Source organism: Staurois parvus, unplaced genomic scaffold (genome assembly GCF_062004578.1).
Source record: "Staurois parvus isolate SC_StPar_1 unplaced genomic scaffold, SC_StPar_1.0 ptg000217l, whole genome shotgun sequence".
NCBI lineage: Eukaryota > Metazoa > Chordata > Amphibia > Anura > Ranidae > Staurois > Staurois parvus.
In genome coordinates this window covers 8,094,293-8,117,466 of record NW_028318013.1, presented here as the reverse complement: position 1 = coordinate 8,117,466, position 23,174 = coordinate 8,094,293, and the positions used below count along the sequence as shown (strand labels likewise).

General features: G+C 40.0%; 1 protein-coding gene across 2 annotated transcripts in view; it reads left to right on the top strand.

Annotated features, from left to right (window-relative positions):
- The window catches only part of LOC149460927 (multidrug resistance-associated protein 1-like), a 382,011-nt gene that overhangs the window by 85,045 nt on the left and 273,792 nt on the right, over window positions 1-23,174 (top strand). For both annotated transcript variants that reach the window (XM_089679079.1, XM_089679078.1), the window contains exon 4: window positions 8,391-8,528. In XM_089679079.1, coding sequence (XP_089535205.1) covers window positions 8,391-8,528 — 138 coding nt within the window. The remainder of the gene's footprint in view (window positions 1-8,390; window positions 8,529-23,174) is intronic.

Sequence of the window (23,174 nt, the reverse complement as noted above, 5' to 3'; positions counted from 1 at the left end):
GGAAAAGAAAGATAGATAGAGATATATATATATATATATATATATATATATATATATATATACCTAGAGGAAGCAGGCCTACCACAATTAAGAGAAATACAACTGAACTCTTTAGAGGAAGAAATAACTTCAGAGGAATTAGAAATAGCGTTAAAAAGCATGTCGGGAGGGAAAAGTCCGGGCCCGGCGGATATATGGTTAAATATTATAAAAAATATAAAGAGCTATTAATACCCAAGATGAAGATCTATATGAATGCCTTGGGGAATGGGATGAAGATGAGGGGAGAATCTCTACAGGCCAATATAGTACTGATACAGAAGGAAGAAAAAGACCCCTCGCAATGTGCAAGTTATCGTCCAATAGCGCTATTGAATGTATACACTAAAATATTTGCAAAGGTGCTGGCAAATAGACTAAAAGAGTTGATGCCGGAGTGGATACATAGAGATCAGGTGGGGTTTGTCCCGGGAAGAGAGGGTAGAGATAATGCTCTGAGATCACTGTTGATCATCCAGGAGGCTAAAAAAGGAAAAATCCCAATGATACTGATGTCGATAGATGCTGAGAAGGCATTCGACAGAGTAAGTTGGGGTTTTATGATGGATACCCTGGAAGCGCTAGGTCTGGGAGACAGAATGAGAGGGTGGATTTGAGAGTTATATAGAGGGCCTACCGCCACCATAATGGTAAATGGAGGAAGATCAGAGCATTTTAAGATGTCAAACGGTACAAGACAGGGATGACCCTTGTCTCCGTTGTTATATGTGCTATCACTGGAGCCCTTATTGTCTAGGATTAGGAAGAATATAGATCTAATAGGAATAATGATAGGAGATAGAGAACACAAGGTAGTGGCGTATGCGGATGATCTGATGTTTTATGTTGGAAACCCCAGAACATCACTTCCAAATTTAATGAAAGCATTGAGGGAGTACGGAGAACTGTCAAACCTGAAAATTAACCTGACAGACTGAAATCTTAAATATAAACCTCAAAAATAGCGAGAAAGAAAAACTACAAGAGGAATTTCCTTTCCTTTGGAGAGATAAAGAATTAAAATATTTAGGAATAAAACTATCAGCCTCAACTAAGAACCTATATAAAGCCAATTATATAGCATTATTAAATGAGATCAAGGAGGAGCTGAGGAGGGTGGAAAATGGGAATCCATCGTGGATAGGGCGTATAAACCTGATAAAGATGGTAGTTGTCCCCAAAGTATTATATAAATTTCAAATGATCCCAATCAAACTCCCAGAGGCTTATTTCAAAGAATTTAGGAAAATGATAATAAAATATATATGGAGAAATAAAAAATCTAGAATAGGTTATGAGACGTTGGCTAGAGGTAAAGAGAGAGGAGGATTGGGAGTACCAGATTTTAGGAGATACTATAGAGCAGGGATTATGGCGAGAATCTTTGACTGGATCCATAATCTGGAGAAAAGCTGGGTTAAAATTGGGAAAGCACTGAGTGGAATAAGTTTAAGTAAAAGTATTTGGGTACCCGCACAATATAGGGAATTAGAGGAGAGCACTAGCATGTACACTCTTAACGTTTTAAAAGAATGGGATTTACTACATAGACAAAAGGGGTGGGTTTTTAATTCACAATTAATACCACTTAGGAACACAAAATATTTCATCCCAGGCATGGAAATGGATTATAAAACAGGAGGCACAATTGAGAGATATAATGGTAGGAGAGGAAATTGGAACATATAAGGATATGGAGGAAAGAACGGGAGAAGTCTTTAATAAGATGGATAGACTAAGATACTACCAACTGTAGTACTTTTTTGAGAGCCTCCCAAAGCCTATAAGAACTAGAAAAAACTGGAATCCATTTGAGAGAATATTTGAGTCACTGGGAAATGGTAGACACGGAATGGCAAAAATACACAAGATATTAATGGAACTTGACACTGACACAAAATTAACGCACATAGAGAAATGGGAAAGAGACATGGGAAGAAAAATAGAGGAGGAGGAGCAGAGGAAAATGTTCACATTAATTCACGAAAATATTAGTATGAGGGAAGTAGAAATAAACTATAGGTGTTTAAATAGATGGCACATTACCCCTAACGTGGAGCACAAGATGAACACGGAAATGTCAGATGTGTTGGAGAGGTTGTCGAGAGGTGAGCACGTGGTATCATATGTGGTGGGAGTGTCCAGAAATACAGGTGTTCTGGCGGAGGATAGTTTATTTGATAGGGAAAATCACTAAAATCAATATAGGATTGGATCCAGAACTATGTCTCCTCCATATCTCAGAACTCTCAACAAAAATGTATGAGAGTTCGGGGATATGGCACTACTTAACCGCAGCAAAGAGTCTGATCCCCAGGTACTGGAAGAAAAGAGAGGTGCCAACTGAGGAGGATTGGATGGACAGAGTTAATCAGATATCCGGAACAGAAAGATTATACTATACGTATGAGGAGAAGTCGGAGATATATAATAAAAAATGGAAAGGATGGGAAGAATACAAAGCAAAGGTGAAATATATGAAGAGATAACACTCCTGGAAGTGGGTTTAGAATGGGGTTTAGGAACAACAGAAATATATGGAGTTAACGTGACAAGAGAAAAGCTGGAGCGTGGGAGGGAGTGGGGAGGAGGGGAGGGGATAGGGAGATTGGGGTGGGGGTGTATGGGAGGGGGGATGGAAAAGGAAGTTATGTATATAAATAAATTACATAGGAGAAAATACTGTTTAGATAACTATTTTAATAGAAATGTTGACATGTTTTGTATATGACTTGAAAAAATAAATACATATTTATAATAAAAAAAAACAAACTTGTCAATAACTGTATTTGTGTGTTTTTACTGTTGACATTTTTTTGGTGAATGAGTAGGGATACTATATACTGCATACTCATTCACATAAGCTCCCCAACACAACCACCGGGCCAGGGTTCTGGAAAAGAGGCCTTTCTCCTCATCAACATGGCAAAGTACTCCTATGATGAGGGGATGTGGCCTGGTATGGTTCAGGAAGGCTGGTGGGGGGGGGGGGGGTTGCTTGTTCTCCCCTCCCCCTTTTCCTGGGCTGCTTGAGTGAAAAAGGGTCTGGCATGGATTTTTAAGGGGGGGCCCACAGCATTTTTTTTTTTTTGGGGGGGGGGGGGGGATTCCCTTTAAAACCCCTACCACACTAAAAGGTCTAGTATAGATTGGAGGGAGGGAACCCCATGCTGTGTGTGTGTGTTTTTAACCACTTGCCCTCCAGAGGATTTACCCTACCCCCTTCCTGAGCAGGCCATTTTTTGCGTTACAGCGCTGTGTTACTTTAACTGACAATTGGCCAATTAGTGATCACATGCAGAGTAGTAAGCAAGATATCACTTCTGACATCATTGCTTACTACGTGTGAAATCTGAATGATCACATAGGTCACATGGTACAAGGCTATTCACAACATCCTTTTACCATGTGACAAGCTGTGACCAATCACAGCTCACACAGTAGTTCTCAATGGCTGCAAGAATGCAGCAAGAGAGGGGAAATGATTGTTTTTACAGCCTTTATGGGTGTAAAAGCAGTCAGTGTAAAAAAAAAAAAAAAAAATCTTCATCACCCCCCCACAAGTAGTACAGTGTCACCATGGTGACACTGTACTGCTAGGGTGACAGTATGTAAAAAAAATCTAAAATTTTTTTTTTTAAAAATTGAATGTTTAAAAAATTATAATTTTTGGTTATAAACTATTTGGGTTTTTTTGTTTTTTTTTTACTAAAAAGATAATGTAATACATTTTGGCCAAGATTTATGATGAAATACTATTTATTTGCAAAATTTTATAAGAAAAACACTTTTTTTCAAAATGTTTGGACCTTTTCATTTACATAGCAAAAAAAATAAAAATCCCAGTGGTAAATAAATACCACCAAAATAAAGCTTTATCTGTCTCAAAAAAATGCAAAAAAATTCATATGGGTACAGTGTTGCATGACCGCGCAATTGTCATTCAAAGTGTGATAGCACTGAAAGCTGAAAATTGGCCTGGACAGGAATGGGGGAAAAGTGTCCGGATATCCGGACTGGAAGTGGTTAAACATGTCCAGTAAAAAAAAACAAATTTCGTCATAAATGTAGACCAAAATGTATTCTGCTACATGTCTTTGCTAATAAGAAAAAAAAAAAATTCCAATATGTGTAAATTAATTGATTTACGTGAAAGTTTATAGCGTTTACACATGGAAATATATATACTGGGATTTTTTTTTTTTTACTAGTAATGGCGGCGATCAGCGGGACTGCGGCGGCCATTCTGACACTGGGGGGAACGCACGCCGCCCTGTAGCAGTATATCTGCTATAGGGCGGTGGGAAAGTGGTTAATTAATGCAGGTTTTGTTTACATTCTGCTGTCAGTGGGGAAATAAATTGACCACCTGGGATGCTGCTCATTATGAAGAACCAAAAAGAATACAGACAAGTAGCTGCAGCTACTCTGACAGAGGGACAGTATGGGGACATTTTCACAATAAGAGTCATTGTTTTTACAAAAGAAATACTGTGTTTTTCCTTGGTGAAAGATGGTCTTTATTATAGTGCTTTATATCACCACTCTGACTAATTCTCTTTTCAAGGCTAGCTCTTCCCTCTAGTACAATTTTGAATGTTACACCAATATTTAAAGTGGAGTTCCACCCAAAAGGGGAAGTTCCACTTTAAAGATTGGTCCCCCGCTCCCCATTGGCAGCTTTGGGGAGCGGGGGGGAGCTGGTACCCGAAATTGGCAGGTACTCGCTCCCACTTCCGCTGCGTTCGCCTAGGCGATTGGAAGTGGAAGTTGTCCTCCTACCTTTTCTCCTAGTCTTGTGGGACACGTGACAGGTCCCAGAGGACGACGGGCCATTCAGGAAGCGCAGCACTACGTGCGCATGCGCAGTGGGCACCTGGCTGTGAAGCTGCAAGCTCTCACAGCCGGGTGCCCACACTGAGGATGCCGGCGCCTGGGATACAGGATGGCCGTTGAAACGGGCTGCGGCAGGGACACCGCAGGATCGTGGGACAGGTGAGTGGCTGTTTTTTTTTTTTATAAGTCAGCAGCTACAGTTCTTGTGGCTGCTGACTTTTATTTTTTTACAGTGTGGAACTCCACTGTAAGGTGTAACATGGTACCAAGCTAGAGGAAGAGTCTGCATGAGCCTATGCATTCCATAATCCACTGATCGCAATGCTTTGCAGGCTTATTTGTAAAAAAAATGCATTTTTAATTTTTTTGCTGCAAATGTACATTTATTTTCAAAAGGCAGACTTATCCTTTAAACTTTAAGCAAGCAGCACACACTTGAAAGACAAAAGAGCAATTTTTTGAATATTAATGGCTGCTCCCTAAAATTTTGAGTTGAGCTCAATTATTTTTAAACCTACCTCTGCATACAACAAGGATTGTTTTACAGCAGCAGATGTCTTCTGCAAATGCAGCTTCTGCCGTCTTTGTAGATAACTTAAAAAGGATGGGCACACCGGGTGTTTGATGTTTAAAAAACAATAGCATTGTAGACTTTTGATCCAGGGAGTATTAAGTTTCATTTGGAGATCAGAACATATTTTTCTGTTCATTGAGGAATAGAAGATTCAGAGACATGCAGGTTATACTGTTACCAACAAGATAATTTTGGATGCTGGCAAACAAAAAATAGTAATCAGTCTCCTAAAACCCTTCCACTACCAGCATTCCTCAGATTTTTTTTGCTAGTGTCCCAGGAAGATGGACCTATTTTTATTAACCTTTTCCTTACTCAAGATAATTTTTTCTTTAACCATTAGCCACCCGGCCAATGGCCGTTTGGTGGCTTCAGATGTGCCTCTTCATTCCGGCTGCACGCCATTTGGCGTGCTCCCGCACATGCGCCATTTGCGGTAATGCAGAGCGGCGCAGCAGCGGGATCTGTCACGAGCCGTGCACCTCGGACACGGCCGATGACAGATCAGAGTACCGGCTCCCATTGCTGGTACCATGTGACCTGCTGTGACCAATCACAGCAGGTCACATGACAGTTGTATAGAATGGATGGCTTCATTCATGATGCCATCCATTGTATACTAGTGCCTAGCTGTGAATGGTCACAGCTAATCACATGCACATGTCATGTGATTAGCTGTGACCAAATCACAGCTAAGCACAAAAAAAAAAAAAAAAAAAAAAGCTGAATGAATCGATTTCATTCAGGTAAAATGCTTGCTTATAGCAAAGCAATTCTTTGCTATAAGCAAATTGTGTAAAAAAAAAAAAAAAAAAAATACTGATCACTTCCCCAAAGTAGTACAGTGTTACTATGGTAACATTGTACTACTTTGGTCATAGTAAAATATGAAAAAAAAATCTTAAAAAAAATAAAATGTAATAAAAAATTAAATAAAAAAATAAAAAACAATTAAAAAAAAATATATATATATATATTTTTTTTTCATACTGTCACCAGTCAGTGTCCCTGTTAACCGACATGCCAGTTATATGATGGCGCTGTACTGCACTGGTGACAGTATGTAAAAAAAAAAAATAGTGAAAATAATTTTTTTAATTTTTTCATTTTCCGAAAAATTATGACATAAAAATACAACTTCAAAAAACTCGCCATGCCTCTTATGAAGTACGTCGGACTGTCTACTCTGCAAAAAGGGGTCATTTGTGGGATATCTGTACTGTTCTGACATTCTTGGACCTCAAGAAATTAGATTGGCTGTCAGTACTTCAGGATTGATCAATATTCAGATCTATACCATAGTTTGTGAACTCTATAACTTTCCTACAAACTCAAAAATACATCCTATTTTCACCAAGGACATGTAGCAGAATACATCTCGGCCTAAATTTATGAAGAACAATTATTTATTTGTAAACTTTTATAACAGAAACAAAGAAAAATGTGTTTTTTTTTTTTTCAAAATTTTTGGTCTTTTTTTGTTAATTTAGCAAAAAATAAAAACCCCAGCGGTGATTAAATACCACCAAAAGAAAGCTCTAGTTGTGTGAAGAAAATGATAAAATTTTAGTTTGGGTACAATGTTGTATGACTGCGCAATTGTCATTCAAAGTGTGAGAGCGCTGAAACCTGAAAAATGGCCTGGGCAGGAAGGTGTAAAATTGCACGGTATTGAAACGGTTAATCAAGGCTTTTCTACTTGCTGCTGGACCTGGATTCTTTATGCAGCTGTCTAGATCAGCTTATCCTCTGCAGTAGCTTTGGAGGCCATACCTAGATTTCACTGGACTGGATGATTGTGGAACCTGCTTGGAATGTGACCATTGAGCATGGAGATCTGCTTGTGAAGCTTTCCTGACCTGTGTGTACTGTGGTTTTCTTTGTTCATTTTTTTTTTTATTTCAGGGGCTCAGAACCATTTTAAGACTCATTTGTGAGTAGACTACATTGGTCTAGCACTGGGAACAAATTCATTTATTAGAACCTTTAAAACCTTTTTGTGAAAACTAATGGAAAAAAAGGGATTGGATGCTTAGAAAATAAATGCTATGTCACTAGGTGGAGTGTCATGCTTGCACATTTCATGCTTTATTAGTCATCATTCAGTGTGAGGTAGTACCTTCCCACCGCTGCCTCTAATTGCAAGAGTCACTCGGTTCCACCTTTGTTAGTACTTGTTGCTGCATACAGTGACCTTGTGATTATCCAAACCTTTCCCGCTACCAGCAGCTGGTTCTCGATTACTCAGGGCCTAGCCTTATACCCTGACTTGCATTGAAAAGCTAAGTCAATGTAATATTTTGTATTTCAGACACATAGGTCCCTCAGCTCATAATCCACTATGGAGGGCGAGAGGGAGTGGCTGGCTCAGGCTCTCAGCGGCTCTCTGAGAGGCTGAGCCAGGTGCCGATCAAGACTGGGGTGAATCCCGACTTTAAAGTTGGGCTCCTTCCCAACCTATACCTACTGAGTGACGTCAGCAAACTGTCAGCTGAAAACGGGTCACAGGAGTTCAGAATGAACTGCACTCCTGTGATCCACAGGAGAAGTATAGCCAAAAGAGCTTTTGGCTGTACTTCTCCTTTAAATAACTCAGTGCAAACCGTGCATTCCATGGGCTGACACACGCTGTAATGGGTTTTTGTGCGTTGCATTACATGAAAATACAGACCTGCTGCTTTTGATGCAACACACACCAATGACTTGTATGGTGTTTGAACAAGGTACTTAGAAAACAATTGTTTTTCCGGTATCAATGTAGATCAATATACAGTACCTGGTGTGAACAAGCCTTTTAAGGTTTTTTTTGTTTTATGATTGTAACAATGGTATTTTTTATATTATGATCTTCACAGCGATTTTCATGAAATGATTTTACTTTGAAACACAGTTCTCCTTTTTAATGGTCCTTTCCACTGTTTATTTTCTTTCTATTTTTCAGCTGCTAGCCACTTTTTTAATTCAGTATGAAAGAATAAAAGGAGTACAGTCTTCGGGATTATTGTTGAATTTCTGGATCATTGCTCTGTTTTGTGCCATAATAATCTTCAGGTCCAAAGTTCTCCATGCCTTAAAACAAGTAAGTATTTGACACTGATACTTAAATACACTGTCAATAAATAACATTAAAGTGTATTTCGACCTTTGTAGTCAAATTTGAGAAAACCCCACTATATGTTTGTGTTCCTTATCTGTTCCATACCTATTTAAAAAAATAGCTGCTCAACCTTTAGGGTGTATTCATACTTGTGAATGCATTCCCTCAGTGATTAGCTACAAGGACCCCAGCTGGGGTTCCCATGACTAGCTGCAAGAGACATCTCTATTGAAACCAACTGAAGGCTGCTGGTTCTCGCAGTTAATTGTGCCCACTCACATGTAATTGCTCAAGCAAGGGATCACATCCGAGTGATTGGCAATCTGCATCTAAATCCAATCACTCGTATGCGGTCGCTGCATGAGCGATTACATTCAAGTGGGCACCATTAGCTGCAAGAGCCTCCCACTGCTTTCGATGTGTTTTCCTCTTGCAGCTTTTCGCAGAAACCCCTGTTGGGGTTCTTACAGCTGATCGCTGAGCGGGTGCATTTGCAGGTGTGAATAATGTTGTAAGACTTTGTTCAAATTTAGTACAACTTGTGACAAGTGTAGCGCCCGACCCCTGCCCTTCTCACCAACTTGTGACAAAGGACCTGCCAATCTTGCACCATGCTGTCACTTGCATAACAATGTCACTCTCATTTGCACCCTGCACAAAGATTTTCCAGCTCGCGGGACCACAATCTATGTGCCAGCAGCCTTAGAGTGATTGTCACTGGGTTAATTAATTACAGATGTGAACAATAAACGTCTGTAACACACCTGTCACCACAGACAGGTATATTCAGAGGATTATTATATACAGTAGCACTCTTGAAGAGACAGGGATTCTTTAGTTTGCATTAAAAGCCTTAGCGGTAAGTTTAACACTTTAAAAAAAGGGTTTATTAATGAAAAGTTCAAATGGTGCAATTAAACTATTTCCAGAAAGGGATGTTACAAATCAATGAGAACAATAATGCAACAGAGAAATAAAAGAAAGGAGCTAAGACAGAATACTTGCAAAGTCCTGGTTTGGTGTTCAGTTGTCCAAGCAGAAATGTTGCCGTGGCTCTCAAGTCCGTTGAGATGTTCCTTGGTTGATGGTAAAATGAGAGCTCTCATACTAGATCTGGTCAGTCCCTTTTCTATGATATCAAAAGGGTGTCACCCGAGAACAACTGACCAATCATCCGGTTTTGGGAATGGGTGCTAGAAAGTCACCAAATTTATGACCAAGTCTCATACTAATATTAACAACTTCCAGTATGTTAGGATGGTATTCTAGCAACTTGGCAGATCATTATTCAGAATTATATTTCGAACCCAGGGATACCAGACACAGCGTACCTTTGTCACCCAGGAGGGAGGAGACTGCTTTCTCCCCTTTCCTATGTGCTAACATAGTCATGTATGACCTTGATTTGTTTGTTATGATATTCCCTATTCAAATATATACCTTATAATATTAATGTGCCCTGTAACTGTTCAATTCTATGAATTGTATGTGGAATTGTTACATGTGGAATAGATGTTTTATGGCACGCTCTGCATTCCTAGAGCCTTAATGGCCATGTGTGATGGCTTGACTGAGTTGTTATTGTTTTACAATAGGGCAGAGAAAAGTGGTTTCCATGGTTCGTGGAAACAGACATCCTTCCAAGACTAATTAGCTGGACAGGTCTGGACACTGTTTGTGCTTTAGTTAAGAGGTTCTTTTGAAGTTCGTTAAGTTACAGCTACAAATTCCATAGTTTGCAAAGGGTGGGGGTAGGAACATTACTCATGAGACCTTCACAAGATGGCTGTCGTGTACAAGTTCCATGATGATATGATGTCTGCTCTGCAGTGTACAGACAGAAAAAAGGTAAACTACAATTTGTAATTTCTCTTACTTTCATTGATGGACACAGCTTCTTCTTATTCGTGACCATGAGGGTGTGCACTACAAAGGTAATTGTTGGGAGTTTGTTATAAGCCACCCAGTGTTAATGAGCAGGTGGAGACTCAGCTCCTTGCACAGATTAAAAAAGGGCTTCAAGGACTAACTACCTGGCAATTGACTGGAATAATGGCATCGCAGGAACAGTTAAAGGGCAAAAATGTATAAACCTACTACAGGACAATTTTTTATGGTACAGTTCATAGAGGCCCTAACTAGGAATGATGCTCTACTGCACCTGGTAATCTCAAACCATGCAGAGCTTTATTAGTAATGTCCATATAATAAAGTACATCTGGGTAGCAGTGACCATAACATGATTTAGTTTGTTAGCCGTAAACAACAAGCACATACGGGAAAAATAAAACTTTAAGAAAGCTATTTTCCAAGGCTGGGAGCTGCTCTCCAAGACTTGGACTAGGAGGGAATATTGGCATCGATGAACGCAGGAAAGAAATGGGAGTACTTCAAAAAGACTATATGTGAACACACTGCAAAATATACCCATGGGCAATAAGTTTAAAAGGCTAAAAATTAAACCTATGTGGCTTACGGCCAGACTTAAAAAAGGTATAAATAATAAGAGCGCTTTTATAAATTATAAAAATGAAGGACCGCTATCATCGTTTAAATATTACAAAGGCCGTTTACAAAATAATCTAGAATGGGTGACTGGGGACAAAGATAAGGCAAATTTATTAAATACCTTCTTCAGCTCTGTGTATACAAAGGAGCATGGGGGAGCTCTTGTCCATAATGGACATGTTATTGACACAGCCCCACGTAATCCACATTGGCTCACAATTGATATGATCCAGAAATATTTATACAGAATAAAGGTGAATAAAGCACCTGGACTGGATGGCATACACCCACTGGTCCTTAACCGCTTCCGCTGCCCTATAGCAGAAATACTGCTACAGGGCAGCATGGGTACGCAAAATCACATGTGTGTGTATATACATGTGATATTGCAGTTCTGGGTAGGGGACGCATGTGCGCCCTACCCGCGCTGCCATTCGCGGCCTAAGTTATCAATCACTGGGTCCCGGCCGGTGATTCCCTGCCGGCATCAGTTAACCCCTTCCTGCCCCGTGCCATTAGTACAGTGTCAGTGCATTTTATAAGCACTGATCACTGTATTGGTGTCACTGGCGATGTCAGTGACACCAGGTCAGTTCCTCCCAGTGAAAGAATGCCCAGTCCCACTATAAGTTGCTGATCACCGCCACTACTACTACTACAAAAAAAAAAATGCAGTATATATATATACTGCCATTTGTAAACACTATAACTTTCATGTAAACCAATTAATTTACACGTATTGGGATTTTTTAAAATTTTTTTTAGCAAAGACATATCAGAATACATTTTGGCCTAAACTTATGATGAAATTTAATTTTTTTAATTTTTTTTTTACTGGACATGTTTAATAGCGAAAAGTAAAAAAAAAATATGTAGTAGTTATACATACATACATACATACATACATTTTTCATTTATTTTTTTTTTCAAGGTTGTCGGTCTTTTCTTGTTTTTAGCTCAAAAAATAAAAACACAGGCGATCAAATGCCACCGAAAGAAAGCTCCATTTGTGGGGGAAAAGGACATAAATTTAATTTGGGCGCAGCGTTGTAAGTCCGCGCAATTTTCAGTTAAAGTAACGCAGCACCGTATCGCAAAAAATGGCCTGGTGCGGTAAATCCTCTGGAGGCAAATGGTTAAATAAATTGAGCTCTGTCATTTCAAAGCCATTTTTCAAATTTTTTAGGTACTCTTTAATGACTGGCATAGTACCACTGGATTGGCGTAAGGCCAATGTGGTGCCTAATATTTAAAAAGGGATCAAAATCTTTACAAAGTAATTATAGACCTGTTAGTTTAACTTCTATTGTTGAGAAGATACTGGAGAGTTTATTAAAAGACCACATAGATGAGTTCTTGCTTGAAAAAAATATTTTAAGCAACAGACAGCATGAATTAATGAAAGACAGAAGTTGTCAAACAAAATCTGATTTCTTTTTATGAGGAGGTGAGCAAAACCTAGGACAGAGGGGTGGCGGTGGATGTGGTATACTTTGATTTTGCAAAAGTGTTTGCCACAGTTCTCCAAACACGGCTAATGTGTAATGTAAAGTCTACGGGCTTGGAGAAATCTGTATTTAAATGGAGAGAAAACTGTCTAGAAGCTCGTATTCAGAGAGTAGTGGTTAATGATTTATACTCTGAATGGTCTAGGGTTGTCAGTGGTGTACCCCAAGGTTCAGTGTTGGGGCCCTTACTTTTTAATATACTTATAAACGATATAGGGTCTGGGATTACAAATACCGTTTCAGTCTTTGCAGATGACACCAAGCTATGCAGTGGAATAATGTCCTTACAAGATGTCTCCAACTTACAAGCTGACCTCAATGCACTATGGGCAACTATGTGGCAAATGCGGTTTAATGTCGATAAGTGTAAGGTTATATACTTGGGGGCTAAGAATATGCATGCATCCTACATACTAGGGGGAGAGCAACTGGGAGAATCAATGGTGAAGAAGGATCTGGGAGTTATGGTAGATCATAAGCTTAATAATGGCATGCAATGTCATGCTGTGGTTTCTAAAGCAAGCAAAATCCTCTTGTATTAAGAGGTATAGGCTCCAGAGAGAGAGGGAGAATGTGCAGAGAAGGGCAACCAAACTGATGAGAGGCATGGAGGAGCTCAGCTATGAGGAAAGATGAGGAACTGAATTTATTCTCTCTTGAGAAGAGGAGATTAAGGGGGGATATGATCAACATATATAAATACATCAGTGGTTCATATATTGAACTCTGCATAGAGTTATCACCCTGAGGTCATCACAAAGGACAAGGGGGCACTCTATGTCTGGAGGAAAAGAGATTTAATCTTCAAATATGAAAAGGTTTCTTCACAGTAAGAGCTGTGAAAATGTGGAATAGACTCCCTCAAGAGTTGATTCTGGCCAGCTCAGTAGTTTGCTTAAAAAAAAGGCCTGGATGCTTTCCTAGATACACATACTATAACTGGATACTAATATTTATAGGTAAAGTTGATGCAGGGAATATCTGTAACTTTTTCCCTTGCAAGAGCAAATTGGATCATGCTTTGCTGGGATTTTTTGCCTTCCTCTGGGTCAACTGTGTGTATAGGATTATAACTTTTTTTTTTTTAATGGTTTAACTGGATTGACGTCTGTTTTTTATTTATTTATTTATTTTTCTTCATCCAGACTAACTATGTAACTATCTACCTATGGTACTGTCCCACTGGGCTTGTGCAGGTTCCATTTTGGAATCCAGTCTTTTTGCAACAGGACACCAGCCGATTCGGACATGTGAGGCTATTCCTTCTTATTGGAGCTAGTTCATAGGATTGTGAGTATTCCTCTTGCGGACTTGGTGTATCTGGCAGTAAGGGGATCAGGACCAAGTGAACTAAGCTCTCATGTCAGGAGACAGTCTTCTTCCAAAAATTAATTTATGCAGTAGCAAACTAGCTCTGGCTCTCAGGCAATATTCTTTTTCTTACATACTCCTTCAGGGGCTCCTTCCTCTGGTATCTTAATGCCCAAAGAGGTATTCTCTTCTGCATTTTCAACCATAATGGAATTGTTGGCAAATATCCTATTGGTTGAACTAGATGGACTCGTGTTTAACCATGTAACTATCTGTAATGATTTGCAAAAAAGATGACCATAAAGGGTCAAGGTCTCATTCAACACCGGAGCTAACTTGTGATTTTCCTCTTCTACCCTTTCTCGGGTTGGAGGAGGAGAAAGTAGAGAAGGCAGGGGACAAGGAAGTGGACTCCTCCAAGGCATTTAATTTCCTTGATGAGAATGCCTAGGCATCTCATGTGTCTGCATCTCAAAGGTCCACAATGAGTGTTCTCACAGAGATAGTCTATAAACATTTAAAAGCGTTGTTGCTTTAAACTGCAAGCCTAATGTATCAGTGGTTGGGGTTTTGGTAAGCAGTCAAATCAACAAAGTCTTTTCCATTGCAACATCATACTAAAGGTGACCTGTACAAGGAATTGGCCTGTCCAGACAAGGAATTTGTCCCCCATAAGCAGATTCCACAACAATGCCCAAAAACAGTCTCAGCAAAAAGTGGGCAGTCCCTGCGGTGGACCTGGCCATGTCTTAGTCAAGTAAGACATGGCCAGTAGAAATCAAAACAACACCACCTGCGCTCAGGGACCCAGATCAAGGATGGATAGATAGGAAGACCACTTGTGGAAGTTCGTCCACCAATGGATCAAAGGTTGTGCAGCTCTTAACAAGGCTGGGGAAGCACGACCAATACTGGAAACTAAAAGAAAAAGAGAGCGTACCAACCTTGCGCATTCCCTCAAACTGTGATTTTATTAAAATTAGATATATATTCACAAACAAAGAAGTAAAACAAGCGTATAAAATCCTCAAAGGAACATTGAAGTACAAAACCAGTGCAAGTCACATCAACAGGGGAGACTCAATGTTCTACTGACGCGTTTCGAAAGGGGTCTCTTCTTCCTCTGAGCTAACAAAACTATGAGTGCCCTCTTCTATATATATATCATGGAACTAAGACTAGGCCCTCCCAACTGGGCAGTGCCAAGAAATAAGGAGGGGCATAGGTGTCTTGAAAATATGCTAAGGAAATTGGGGTCATGTAAACATTGCAAAAAACAGAAATATATATAGTGGAACCGACCCAGATTGCCTTTGAGTACTTCCGTTCGAATACCGCTTCCCCTTCCGAACACTGACAACAGACATCACAGCCAACCATACAAGACTAGGCGACACTAGTCTTGAAGTAAACCAGGAGGTAGACTACTTTATTTGAACCCAGATACAAGATATATACACTCAGGGAACAATCCCCCCGTCCCTGCATAATGACACAGAGCGGGGCAATCTACATTTATTAACAAGAGACATACAGGTATTCAAACTTCAAACCAGCAGACAGTCCCATCAGGAGGGAGGGCTGCTGGAGACACCCCCCCCCACTAAGCTAATATACATAGACACATACATCCCATAATAGTATGCTCCCAAGCCAGACAAACAATAGAATAACGGGATGCAGCCACATAACATTAAGCAATCAACAACCCCCACCTATCTCCTAAACATGTCTACACAGTCTGAGACAAAGCCCACACAATATTAGGACAGCTCACCCTGTACCCCTAACAGGCACAGGGTGATTTACACATAAGAGGGATAAGGGGAGCTGAGACGGGTCTCTCCACCTCTCCAAAGTGAGCGGAGTTCCATGGGCCCCCCACCCAAAGTAACTCCCGTCACAATATATGTATATGAGAATACAACATATAATAATGGTATCATCCATGCAGCAATGATAAAATTCAGTAAAACTACCGTATTTATTCGAGTATAACGCGCACTCGTGTATAATGCGCACCCCTAATTTTCGATTAAAAATCGGTATAAAATTTTTGTTTCACTTTTCCTCGGCTCAGACCAAGCATTGTAATTGACAAACGTTGTTGAACACGTGCGGCCATGATAAAAATCATTTATTGACAAGGTAAACACAATACCGAAATAAAATTACCGGTAACAATATTTATTTAAAATGCTTCAAAGTCAGATTCATCATCATCAGATACACTAAAGAGTTGTTCCCATTCTTCTAGAGTTAATGTATCATCAGTGTCCCAGTTGGCAGGAACATCTGTTTCTCCAGCTTCTTCGCTTTCGCTTTCTTCTGAGTCTGAATTCCACAGCAGGTCGTCTTCTGTGCCGTCCAGTTTATTGCTGATGCCTGTTTTTAAAAAACTCTTGATGATCATTTCTTTTGGCATGTCTTCCCATGATGTTTTAATCCAAGATGTCACGAGAGATAGGCCAGGTTTCTTGAGGTTTCCTTTTGCAGTCAATTCTTTGTCTTCGGATTTCATCCAGGTAATCCACTTTTCCCTGACTCTGTCTTTGAAGGGTTTGTTTAAAACAACATCGAGTGGCTGAAGAATAGAGGTTAGTCCACCTGGAATCACAGCTTGAAATGTCTTTAGACTTTTCAGTTTGTCTTTCACAGTGTCTGTCAGGTGTGAGCGGAACTGGTCCCATACAAGCATGGATTTCTTCAGTAGTGCGCCTGGTCTAGTATTCCAAACTTTATTTAACCATAAAATGATGCCCTTCTCATCCATCCATCCTTTAGGATGACAATGGATCACGACACCTGGTGGAAATTTAACTCCTTTTGGAATAGTCTTTCTTTTAAAAATCACCATTGGTTTAAGTTTAAAACCGTCTGCCATACAGGATAACGCAACCGTAAAATGAGTTTTCTCATGGCCTGTGGTTTTAATCTGGACTGTGTGCTTCCCTTTGCTGTCAATTGTCCTGTTGCCTGGTAGGTCAAAACACATGGGGGTCTCATCCATATTGCCTATCTGTGAAATTTCAAAATGAATCTGCTTGCGTTGTTTGATTATAAAGGTATGGAATGAAGTGATCTTCTCTGCTAAATCATTTGGCAGCTTCTGCGCTATCTTTGTTTTCTGGCGTATTACAAGTCCATGCCTTTTCATAAACTTTTGTGTCCATCCATTAGAGGCTTTGAAGGTTGAATCTTTGCAAAACTTTTGGGCTTGAAGTCTAATGTGGAGTGATGTGACAATGTACCCACTACTTCTTTGGTCAATGATCCATTCATAAAGTTCCTTCTCCATGTCTGGGTACATGGCTTGTCTCCCTCGTTGTGCTTTTTTGCTTTTATTCATATCTTTCAGGACGACTTTCTGTTTTCTCCATTCTCTAACATTCGTCTCTGGTACAGTGAATTCTCGGCTAGCTGCTCGATTTCCGTGAATTTCAGCATGACCAACAACTTTGAGCTTGAATGAAGCGTCATATGCAGAACGTTTTCTCTTGATTCCCTGAGTTGCCATCTAACGGGTACCAGTATATCAATAAATAATATGAACACTGAATATGATTATCAAATGAAGAACACAGCAAAACAGCAATGCTTACCGTAACGCGTGGGTGAGGAAAGGAAATGAAGAAGCGACCATACGAAATGAAGAGGCACAGGGGACGTTTTTTCTTCTTCTTTCTTGTGAGCACATGCGCCCTCAATGGACCGGCCGCCACTGCGTCACCCCACCAGTGCATCTCGCCAGTTCGGGCCGCCCACTGTACGCGACAAGGGGACGTAGAAAAAAAAACCGATCCCCTGCTTAAAGGGGCGGGGCCGGCACAGGGGACGTTTTTTTTTTCTTCGCGTACAGTGAGAGCCTGCGCCTGCGCCCTCAATGGATCGGCCGCCACCGCGTCACCCCACACCAACCCTCGTTTATAACGCGCACCCAAACTTTGAGTTCTTTTTTTGGTTGAAAATTTTGCGCGTTATACTCGAATAAATACGGTACATGATTGTATTTGCAGAAATCATTGTGATTAAAAGAGCCTAAAAAGCCAGTATCTTTTCAGTAATTTCAGTTTTACTCTCTCAAAGATGTGTACCTTGGAGGTAGGTATGTTCCAAAAGTATCCGGGATGCACTTGCTGTGCATGGGCTTTCAGTGTGATAGCACTCAATGTGATTTTCCTTTAATGCACAGGGTGGTGATAAGTCAAGCCAGCAGGATCAAGATTCAAATTTGGCTCATGGATACTGATGGAACGCATGCCAATAGGTGCATGACTCCGAGGGCGCATGTGCAGTGAACACAGAGGCCTGCCGGAGCCGTCAATGGAATGCACGTCTGACAGGCCGCCGCACATGCGCAAGACTGCGGCGTGCCTTGGCCGGCCCATCCCAGGTGGAGCGCACACACATGACGGACCTGAAGAGCAGCTGTGCCATGCGTTCCAGGAGCTACTAATAGAATCCATTGCGGGCTCTGTGCCCTCTTTTTTTGCTTTTTATTTTTTTCTTTTGCTTTTTCCCTTTGTTTTTTAATTACCCTTTGTTTCTGGCGTGGCCATGTCCCCTTCCTCTCCACCTCCACTTCCTCTGTGAGGTGGGTGCGTGATACATGATCCCCATCCACTTAAGGCACTCCCTGCATTGACCGGAGGCCTTGGCTGGAATGCATGGCACAACCGCTCTTCCGGTCCGTTCTGAGCATTAACCACTTGCTGTCCGGCCACTGTTTTATAAACGGCAGGACGGTGGCACTCCAGGGGCGGGTTGTTGTTTATAAAGTGCACCCGCCATTATGGACTGTGCGCGCTCCCTGGGAGCACGCAGCACCGCGATCCGGTGCCTCCTGTGTCCTCCGGACACAGTAGAACACGGATCGTCGTATGGGACCTCTGTGTGAGGTCCCGATCATGTGATCACGGATTGGCCAATCAGTGATCACATGCAGAGTAGTAAGCAAGATGTCACTTCTGACATTGCTTACTACATGTGAAATCTGTGAATGATCACAGAGGTCACATGGTACAAGGCTATTCACAACAGCCTTGTACCATGTGACAAGCTGTGACCAATCACAGCTCACAGAGTATTTCTCAATGACTGCAAGAATGCAGCCAGTGAGGAGAAATGATTGCTTTTTCAGATTTTATGGGTGTAAAAGCAATCGGTGTAAAAATCACAAAGAATGCTATCACACTGACAGCCCACACACAGCAAGTGCATCCTGGATACTTTTGGAACATACTGTACCTACCTCTAAGGTACACACATCTTTGTGAGACTAAAAGTGAAATTACTAAATAGGTATAGATAAATCAGAGTAACTTGCGAGCCACAGGTGTGATAATTACTAGAGGATCGCAAACATGAAACGCATAACTACAACTGTGTTGGAAATATCTACAAATATATGTTGCGCTCCTAAATACTTCTCAATAAATAATAATTAAATTATTACCATTAAATTAATTCAAATTATGATACAAATAACTATTAAAAGTGTATACATACCAAAAAATATTTAAATAGATAGTTTCAACTAGTTTCAATCTCCTCCAAATAAATATCAAAATAATTCCACATGAAATACTCCTCTAAAAACTTTTTTTACCAAGTGCTCATAAATCATCTATTCGTGACATGATGTACTTACTAATACCCTCAATTACATTTATATTCATAATACCCTCATTTAATATAATAAAAATAGTAAACCAACTAATAACCCTCAACTAAAACGCATTTAGATGATCCCCCATAAAAAATAACCAAATGCTTCATAAATAATTAATAGTGATTAGTATGAATCCAAATATCATCAAAATAATAGTCCCATTGAATAAACAATTGTTTATATATAGTGACTTGGTGCTTGTTGTTCTTCAATTTGTGACTTTTGTGAAACCTTCAAATAGTGAAGATGTGCGCTCACCTCCTTTGATGCCTGCAATTAGGCTATACACGCTTTCGGTTCACTTTCCCTGGAACCTGCTAGACATATACTTTTGCTGGTGAAATAGGGAGATCCTTCCTTTAGGAGTAATGGATGTATCCTCTGGTGGCTGATTATCCCCTCAGGGATTACACACTCCTTTTGTTATCCCAGACCTCCTAATTATCCTCTCCTTGTGTTACTCCGCATGCAGGAAGAAATAGAGGACATAGTGCTTTACCTTTTTAAAACTTTTTATTCCCACCATCCAAGTATTAAACTCACATTACACAGGTTTAAGTAACGCAATATCCCATTGGAAATCCTCTGCTGGCCTCTGAGTCATACACCTGCTGTCTATCGTGTTGTGCAGCTCCTCTCCGAGTGGTGACATAGTCCCTCCCCTACGCGTTACGCCTCCAATCACGTGGCTTCATCAGGGGGTTGTGATAGGTCAATCACTCATCCATTGCCAGCTTATATATATCCCGTCCTCCATTTTCCCGTAGATGTACTGGAGGCGGCCATGTTTTTGGGGTCAATTGGAAGCACAAACTCTCCTTCCTTTTGACACAAATGTGTAGTGAAAAAACCACAATATAGCAATAAATAAAACAGTGCTCTCAAAGTCCAATAAATGCTGATAGTGACCAAAGAAAACGCTGCACTATGGGAGGATCTATTTTATGTCTCATTTGAGAGATTGATGCTGCAACTTACCTGGAGAGGAGCCATTGGTGGAATATTAATTTCTGAGGGATTTCGGTGCGACAAGCAGCAACATTTGGAGTGATAGCTATCTTGGAGGATCCGTTAGGGGGATCCACAAAAGCGCTTTGATCCGCAAGGGTCGAAGTGATGAGGTGAGAGGCTTAACCAGATGGTGGTCGGATTATCATATTCACATGCACCCAAAGATCTACATGAGTTCCTGTTAATTTTTTGGTCACCAACAGTAGTTATTGGAAGCACAAGTGTTTTCTTTGGTCACTATCAGCATTTATTGGACTTTGAGAGCACTGTTTTATTTATTGCTATATTGTGTTTTTTTCACTACACGAGAGGCACGTGTGATTTTATATTCACAGAATTATATGTATGTATATATGTGTGTGTATGTGTATATATATATATGTGTGTGTGTGTGTGTGTATGTATGTATATATATATATATGTGTGTGTGTATGTATGTGTATGTATGTGTGTGTATGTGTGTATGTATGTATGTATGTATGTATATATATATATATATATATATATATATATATATATATATATATGTGTGTGTATGTATATATGTGTGTATGTATATGTGTGTGTGTGTGTGTATATATATATATATGTATATATATATGTATATATATATATATGAAAATGTTTTTTCACATGTTTTAAGTTACTCATTAAATCTACAAAATTAAATCAGATAATGGGCACCAATTAATTTTAATTGATATCACTATCACATTAATTTTTATTTAATTTGATGTAATTTTGAGATTACACATCACTGATTTATTATATATATGTGTGTATGTACCTTTAAGGAGTAGCGCTACATTCTTTATTGTATTTATATATTTGAAATTACTAAATAGCTACTGGCTTTTTAAGCTCTTTTAATCACAATGATTTCTGTAAATACTATCATGTAGTTTTACTGAATTTTATCATAGCTGCACAGATGATACCATTATTATGTCGTATTCACCTATACATACTGTATATTTCTGTTTTTTACCATGTTTAAATGACCCCAATTTTCTTATGTTTTAAAGACACCTATGCCCCTCCTCCTTTCTTGGGACTGCCCAGCCCAGTTGGGAGGGCCTAGTCTTAGTTCCATGATATATACATATAGAAGAGTGCCGTCATAGTTTTTTTAGCTCTGAGGAAGAAGGAACCCCCTTTTAAACACGTCAACGGAACTTTGAAAGTCTCCCCTGTTGATGTGACTCGCACTGGTTTTGTACTTCAATGTTCCTTTGAGGATCTTATACGCTTGTTTACTTCTTTGTTTGTGAGTATATATCTCATTTTAATAAAATTACAGTTTGAGAGAATGCGCAAGGTTGGTGCGCTCTTTTTCTTTTTCTTTGCATTACTTGAATAAGAACCTTATATCAGTGGCCATTATGCTGGTGGTAAAGGACCCTGCAGACATAAAATGTGAGCTGTTGATTTCCTTGGCTACTACGGCCATGCAATCCGCCATTGTATCCATGAGGGTTCGTCAGGTTTTTCTGGTATGTCTAAATCATATGGTGAAAGAACCTGGAGCTTTCCGGTCCAGTCCATCAGCCATATAGCAGTTGGAGCTCTTCTGTGAAGCGTTGTGCTTCTGCCTGGATGGCCTGGGAGATTGTCTCAGGCAACCCTCTTGCCTGGGACTTACATCAGTGCAAATGGGAAGAGTACTGTGGTTTAAATGGTGGTCAGCTAAGCTCCCCTGTAAGAAGCAGTTAAAACGCATGCCTTAATAAGATGAATGGCCCTTTGGCAATGCTCAATTTACGTTTTATTCAGAAGATCATGTGAGGAAAGAGCACTCTTTTACCTCTAAAGAAGAGACAGAAACCTACAGAGCAGAAGCCATGTTTATTTTGAACCAAGACCATTTATTTTCAGAACTTAGGGGCAAGACAGAAAATGTCCTATTGATAAAAGTCCAACAGACTTTCTGATAAAGGTTTCCTCACCTTTGCAACCATATGGATCAGAGAAGTCTCTGATTTATGGGTCCAAATTGTTGTGCCCAGAAGCCACAAGCTGTAGTTTCACATTTTGCCTTCTCTACAATTCATGCCATTAAGCATACATAATGCACCCGACAAAAAAAACTGCATTTTTTGTTGCACTGAATCGGTTGTGCTTTCGGGGGGTTATTGTAATGGTCGTGTGTACTGGACACATGAATAGCTTTGTGTGTAGTGGCCATTTTATTCATGTCACACATCTCTCATAAGAAGTCATAGTACAGCGATCTTCCTCCCCACCTTCCTTCAGTTATACGATATACAAACTGTTAATTGATGTCAGGAACATGTTTCCAATCCATTGATTGGGCACCCAGATCTCTCCACTCCCCAATTTCAGTCTGGAAACCCTAATAAAACTGTCTCACTTACAAGCTTGAACAATCCAGAGAACTAACAGATACCTTGTCATAAATAGGTCAGCTGAAAGAAATGGCCAATCCCCATTTTTGATATACTGGTTATCATCAAGGCTCTAAAGCGTCAGCATATTTTACAACTCCTATGCCGGGTAGCCAGCTGTACCCTGCAGATATTCAGAGTTATTAAAACTTATATCTGGGGCCTGGTCAAAAACAAATGACATCTCAGGGCCACCCCCTAGCCGTGTAATTGT